Genomic DNA, 6,972 nt, shown 5'->3' with positions numbered 1-6,972 from the left:
TCTTCTTTCCTGTTGTTGTTTTTAAAGTGATTTCCACAAGTTTCTTCCTTTGGTGCCTGGTTGCTTCCTACACAATGGCTACTGTCCTCAAGAAATTCTTGTAGGGAGTTCAGTGATTTCTATGTCTCTCTGTCTTCCTTTGAACTAAATTAACTTGAATCTTGCATTTATGAATGGAGGTTTGTTCCCAGAATAGCCGCTTCCCTCCAAGCATCCTGATGGAGCTGACACAGGCAGATTAATTAGGGAATTCACCTTTCAGCTTGAGGGCTTCTTATTTTACAAAGCACAAAGGTTTCAAAAGGTTATGGGGTTCAATTTAATAGAAATATTTCAAGAAACATACTTTTTCCCTCCAAAATGTAGGCTGTAGCCAGTGATCCATGTGATCCATGTGCATCTTCATATTACAGAGAAAACAGAAAAACACACTAGGAAAGAGCTAATGTTTCCTGTGGGCTAATACATCTCCTTTCTTCTTGTTTCAGAAAAGTTCGCTTGGGAGCCAGTCCATATGCATGCAGAAAATGGAAGGTGATCTCAGAGAGAAAGGGTGGGAATCAGGTTGAAATCAAACAGCGAGTCGTTACTATTGCTGGGAAAACAAAGGTAAGGAGATTTTTTTTTTTCTGTTGGTTGGGAATGACTAGCCCTGTTCAGCAGTCCACATATCAGAAGTATATCACTAGAGATGAGAGTCTTAACCTAGTGTTAAACTGGGGGATCTGGTCTCTTGTCATATAAACTCCTATTGAAGCTAATAGGTAGAGATGGACACTTAAGTCTTTAGACAATCTTCCCAAAGATTCTTCATTGTGAAGCTTGCTTACATTTCATTACTTTTCTTTTAGGGGTATTAATTAGGTGAGTTAATTTTGTCAGTTAATAAGGAAAAGCTAGGAAAAGTGAAGAGCAGAAAAGCAACAGGTACAGTATTTATGGACATGAACACCATAGCCTGCTTTTTGTTGTTTTCTTTTATCTGATCATCATGCACTTATGCATGTGAACATCAGTAAGGGACCGTATAGCCACTGTGCTATGGAGGGTGTTTCAGTTTGCATAGCAATTTGCTGAGCTGTTGTGGTGGTCATACGCATGCAGGAACTTTAACAACTGATGTACGAAGTTTCTTGTTTGTTCTCTTGTAGACTGTGAGCACCCTTGTGATTCAAGCAGCAAATGTGTCTGCTTTGTACAGATGTATGGCTACTAACAGAGCTGGATCAAGTGAAAGAGTTATCTCCTTTCACGTGACCAGTAAGTATACCTTTCTGAGGAGTCATGTTAAATTAATGTTATTTTGTATTTCTCACTACTTAGATGTGCTTCTACACTATTATCTGATTCCTGTCTTTCATAAAATCCTTTAATCTTACTGAAGGTTTTCCTAAAGCAGTTTTTAAAGTCACCAACTTCAACCAAGACATTAGTTCTACTGGCATCAGTGGAGTGGCAGTCCCATGAAAGTAATATGAAGTGGGCACCAATATCCAGAGAGTGATTCCTGTTGGCTTTTTGCAGTCTTTCGAAAGAGCTAAAGAGAAATTTGTGTAGTTTCACAAAAGGAGTAATGATGTACTATAAAAGCTAAGCTAAAATTTTCAAAACTGATGGCAAAGAGCTTCTGTCTTCTTGAAAATTTGTTCCCATATTTACGTGAAATAATATTTAAATCCATATCAAAAAAGGAGCTATAAGATAATGCTAAGAATCATCATGGCTTGCCAGAAGTTTCTGTAGGAAGAGGAACTGTATTAATTAGACAAGCCTTTCTTTAATCCATATAAATACATTGCTTTTAGTGAGATTGTGCTCTTTACCTAAGTGATTGATTTTTCAGTGATTTGTTCCTTCATTTAAAGATAGACAAGATGAGGATAATGCTATATCTGTAAAAAGGCTTTGCAAGTTTGTGTTGGCAATGAAATATACAACCTGATAGGAATTTATTTCTTTTTTATTTTTCTTAACGTGCAGGAGGTCTTGAAATTAATCTCCAGCCTCGGAGTCAACTGACAGAGAAGGATAACACGTCCTTACAGTGCACAGCTGATAAATTCACATTTGAGAAGCTATCGTGGTATAAACTCAGTGCTCACACCTCACAGACACCCTTTGGAGGGCTGCCCATGCCTGTTTGCAAGAACCTTGATGCTCTTCAGAAGCTGAATGCAACTATTTCAAATACCAATGGTGAAAATGTCACCTTAGAACTCATCCTCCGTAACATCTCCCTCCAGGATGGAGGCGACTATGTTTGCATTGCTCAGGACAAAAAGGCTAAAACACAGCACTGCCTGGTGAAGCACCTCACTGTTCAAGGTATGGATCTCTTGCTGTGAGCTATGATGAGGGGCTGCAGAAGAAAACAACTCCAGGAGCACAAGGTTTTGGTGTCTGCCTGCCTTGTATATGTGCATTCAATTTATTAAGTAGATTTAGGCTATTTGTTGTAAACAAAGGGAATGTTAGTTGGAGATGCTGATATCTGCTGAATGCAGGTCTGGGTCTTATCCAGAAAGGCTTTTATCCAGAAAAGCCAATAAGTTTGGCTTTTGCACAAATGATGACATGTATTTAGCTTAATAAATTCTCAGTTTTATTTTTCCCAACACTTTTTTCTCTACAGTTGTAAGTGCCTGTGTGTATTTATGGCATTAGTGCTACTGCATTTTGTCACTGAATCTTGGGTTGGAAGTAGCGTCTATAATTTAAAACTGTCATGAAATAACACTGGAATTCAGGTGCAAGCAATAAAAGCTAGTAATCAATTAGCTTTTCACACAAATAATGATGACTTTGTTTGAGGGCCTAGATGTCTGGTCTCATTAAACAACTGTGGCACTGATTCAGGAAAATACCTACTCATGCTTATTGGCTGTCTTGAATGAATGCCTGATGGACAGACAATGTCAGCATTCTCATAATGAGCCAGACACAAAAGTGGGAGGGAAGCAATTTCTCACCTATCCCTCCTTGCGTTGCAGCCCAAATAGTTACAAATTAAATGATCTAAAGCTGCTAAAATTTTTTTAGATACTACGATCGTCTTGCATCATGTGGAAGATTAACTATGATTTTAATTTGAACTCTGCAGCTATTGATTTTATTGAAAAAAATGGAGACTTCATTATTGAGTCAAAATGTGTAGAGCATCATCAACAGCTATTTCTACAAAAATAGATGCTTTTTTAGAATTTTCATTGATCTAACCTTGTTTCAATACCAACAGAGCCCATGGCACCCACACTTGTGGGAAATTTGGAAAATCAAACAACAAACATTGGTGAAACGATAGAAGTGTCATGCACAGTAAATGGCATTCCTCCTCCAAACATCACGTGGTTTAAAAATAGTGAAATGCTTTTTGAAGATTCAGGTGAGGAACTTCTCTTTTGTTATGGATTTTCTGTCACTCAAGAGCTTTGATTCCTAGGGTTAACTTTTAATTTTCATCTCAGAAAGCTTCATTTTGCATTATTATCACAAACCAACATTAAAAACAACCAAATTAAGTATAATCTTTTTTTTTCTAGGTATTGTTTTGAAAGATGGAAACAAAACACTAACAATACGTAGAGTGAGGAAAGAAGATGGTGGGCTGTACACCTGCCTTGCCTGCAATATTCTTGGATGCAAAAAAGCAGAGGCTTTTTTTTCAGTGCAAGGTCAGTATCTGTTTATTTTCAGTTTGTGCGTGAACTTGTTATGATGACTGGAATAGGAAAAAGAGTGAAGTCTTTGTGCACTCTATTGTGTCTGCTGTCCCATTTCATTGATAGGAACAGGTAGTGTTTTCGGGTTAGGAAACTCCAGGCTTTGTCCACCAAGCTTTGAAAGTGTTTGTGAGACCCATTTCTCATTTGTATCACTCCTACTGTAGCCCACCAAAATGCAGCTTGCAATAGGAAATAATAAAACCTAACAAGAGGTTAGTCTCCAGTTTGAGTAACTGGAACTATGATGGACTTTGCACCAAGGGTTAGGATTCTGCTAGTAGAAACCTTCAAGTAAAAAACTCATTGTCTTTGATACTAGTATATTTATCAAAAGTAGTTATTGAATAATTCACTAATCTATGTCTTATAAGTTAGGATGATTGTCCTCCTATTACCTTAAGGTAATCAAAGCATTATCCTCTATTTTCATAGCTCTCATTAGGATATTAAGATGTATTAAGGGCAATAACATTTATGTGGGATGTTGTTTGCAGATGATGTTAATTTCAGCTGAGTTGGTAAATGTAGCTGGGACATGATTTAAGGGTCTGTAAAAGTTGGAAACCTGTGTATTGCATACTGTTTCTCTTCAAGTATTGTATAGTCAGTTGGGATCATGAGGTGGAGTGTGCTACTGTGTAGGAAAATTAATGTGATGCAATAGGTGACAGGTGAGCTGAATAAAAGAGAGCTACTGCTGTACATAATTAGATATTCAAGTATTGTTATAAGTCCTCATTTTCATGTGTTGCTGTAGAACCACATTTTTTATGACACAGCTGAAGCATGTCTAGAGACAAGAGAGAGAGTGCTCCCTAGGTCATTCTCAGCACTTTATTTACTTTTTCTTAACAAATAATTTTTCATTTGGGGTATTCTGAAACAACCAATTATTTTTAAACTATGAAATTTCACTTTATATTGGTTGCTAAATATCCAGATTCTGCCCATGGAACAAAGCTGATGCTAAGAAATCGTGTGGTATTTAAAACCACACTGAAATAAGCATAATATTCTAACATTAAACCCAAGCTTTTTGTTTCATTTTGCTTTTGTTTCCATGCTCCATGTTGTGCTTTTAAAATAAACCTTTAGAACAAGAACCTCCATTCTGTAATATAATGAATGAACAAAACCAATACGCTTCCAGCTATCACTTAGATATTCATTTATTTCTTCCCAGGCGCTGAAGAGAAAACAAATCTGGAGCTCATTATCCTTGTTGGCACTGCAGTCATTGCCATGTTCTTCTGGTTGCTTCTTGTAATCATCCTTCGGACCGTTAAGCGGGTAATGAAAAAATTCTTGTACTGTCCTATCAGCACTGGTCTTGCATGACAAATGAAAGCTGACTTGAATCCTTTTGTGTTGTTTCTTTCCTTTGTTCTTAAATCAACAGACACATTTTTTCTCTTCATGCTGTAACATTCTTGCCTGGAACCAAGGGCACAGAAATTTGTTTTTAATTGAACAGGCCTTCATGAGAGAAAATTGACAAAGTTCTTCAGCTGTTTTTGTTTAATTAAAAAAAAAAAAGTAGCAAGTAATTAACGATGATCAAACTCCCAGTGACATCGTGTTGGGGAATGGTAGCCAGGCATTTCTGGGAAACAGCAGAACACTTCAGAGTGAGAAACTGGCACTTTGCACATCTCCACCAAAAAACCAATGCATTTACAACTAATGCCATTTTCCAGGCCAATGGAGGTGACATGAAGACTGGGTACTTGTCAATCATCATGGATCCTGATGAAGTCCCCATAGATGAGCACTGCGAGCGGCTTCCATATGATGCCAGCAAGTGGGAGTTTCCCAGAGACCGACTGAAGCTAGGTGTGTTTTCCCTGCACAGGCCATTATGTGACCCTGCAGCCAGCCCTGCTCCAGGAGCGGCTTCAGGGTGGGTGGTGGGACTGCCCTGATGCACAGCCAGCAGGAGCAGGGAGCGCTCCAAAGTCCCTTAGGATATAATACAGCCTCTCCCCACTGTCAGTCCTCTGTTAATTTCTCATATAGAAGTTCAGTTTGACATTTATTCTGTATCTTTTGATCACTGTACCAGGCAAATGAATCAGTCTGTTCTTTTCACTTCAAGGTAAACCTCTTGGGCGTGGAGCTTTTGGCCAAGTCATAGAAGCTGATGCCTTTGGGATTGACAAAACTGCTACCTGCAGAACTGTGGCAGTCAAAATGCTTAAAGGTAAAAAAGATGACTAAGACTTCACCTTGAATACTGAATATATGGATATTGCCAATCCTGTAACCAGCAGGGATAAAAACGAACCAAAAACAATCAAAGCATTCATACCAATAATGTATTAAAATTTATCTTAACAATTGGTGTAAAATACATACCTTTATCAGTAATCGGAGTAACGTAACTGTGGTTTTCTAGCCATTGCTTTTTAGACTTACCCACATTAATAAAATAAACTTGCACCGGCAAGCAATTTTCAGATGTCCATATTTGACTGGGTGGCTTTCTGCAGGCTTCAGACATGTTCCAAAATGGGCAGCAGTTTTGAGAAGCTGGGACAACAAAATAGGATGCAGAGAATCCAGGGGCTGTATCCCCCCCTCTGCTATGATGGAGGTGGATGGGAAAGCAGGCAGGCTTCTGACAGTACAGTGTGAGCAGTTGCACAGTTTCTAGCTCTAGTCAGCTGTATGGGCTGGCTGCTAGGGTCAAATGGCAGAGTACAAGTTGTTCAAAAGCTCTGTGGGGAAAAAAGGTATTTGACAATATTGTTTGTGTCTCTGGTCATGCTGCCCTTAGCAAATTTTGTTCAAAAGCACAGCAAAACCAACCTTGTAATCCATTTGGCTAGTTTCCATCAGTGTCCTACAGCAGAGCTGATCCAGGATACCAGCCAACAAGACTTCTCACTAAATGAGATGGAAAAATAACAGTAGAGAAGATAGAGGAGAGGAGAACCTTTCTGTCTGTGATGCTCCTGACTTGCATTGTTTTATCTCTGCAGAGGGTGCAACCCACAGTGAGCACAGAGCACTTATGTCCGAGCTGAAGATCCTCATTCACATTGGTCATCATCTCAACGTTGTCAATTTACTTGGAGCCTGCACAAAGCCAGGAGGTGAGTAACTTTTCAGTGAGTGGGAAAGTACTAACAAAACGCCTATTTCTGTCATTTCTACTGCCGAGAATGTTGAGTTTCAAAATTAAGGTTAGAAGAAATTACCCTTTTTTTTTTTTAATTCCTGGTAAATGTAGCAGATCCAGAGATGGGAT

General features: G+C 38.6%; 1 protein-coding gene across 1 annotated transcript; it reads left to right on the top strand.

Annotated features, from left to right (window-relative positions):
• Window positions 1–450: 450 nt before the first annotated feature.
• LOC100542630 (vascular endothelial growth factor receptor 2-like) lies at window positions 451–6,866 on the top strand. The gene is made up of 9 exons (XM_010726338.3): window positions 451–609; window positions 1,152–1,260; window positions 1,981–2,325; window positions 3,236–3,382; window positions 3,540–3,671; window positions 4,906–5,012; window positions 5,420–5,555; window positions 5,818–5,922; window positions 6,704–6,866. The coding sequence occupies exons 2-9, from the start codon at window positions 1,206–1,208 to the stop codon at window positions 6,823–6,825; spliced, it is 1,149 nt and encodes a 382-aa protein (XP_010724640.2). The 5' UTR covers window positions 451–609; window positions 1,152–1,205; the 3' UTR covers window positions 6,826–6,866.
• Window positions 6,867–6,972: the final 106 nt, after the last annotated feature.

The sequence above is a fragment of the Meleagris gallopavo genome (genome assembly GCF_000146605.3).
Source record: "Meleagris gallopavo isolate NT-WF06-2002-E0010 breed Aviagen turkey brand Nicholas breeding stock chromosome 4 unlocalized genomic scaffold, Turkey_5.1 Chr4_random_7180001862724, whole genome shotgun sequence".
Classification (NCBI taxonomy): domain Eukaryota; kingdom Metazoa; phylum Chordata; class Aves; order Galliformes; family Phasianidae; genus Meleagris; species Meleagris gallopavo.
The sequence above is the reverse complement of the archived record's forward strand: the minus strand, read 5'-3'. Positions and strand labels throughout refer to the sequence as shown.

What these genes read in the sequence shown, in the direction of transcription:
- LOC100542630 (XM_010726338.3), top strand. Translation starts at nt 1,206, where the DNA reads ATGGCTACTAACAGAGCTGGATCAAGTGAAAGAGTTATCTCCTTTCAC. An exon ending in GAAGCACCTCACTGTTCAAG is followed by an intron (nt 2,326 to 3,235) that starts GTATGGATCTCT and finishes CAATACCAACAG; the next exon opens with AGCCCATGGCACCCACACTT. An exon ending in TCCTTCGGACCGTTAAGCGG is followed by an intron (nt 5,013 to 5,419) that starts GTAATGAAAAAA and finishes GCCATTTTCCAG; the next exon opens with GCCAATGGAGGTGACATGAA.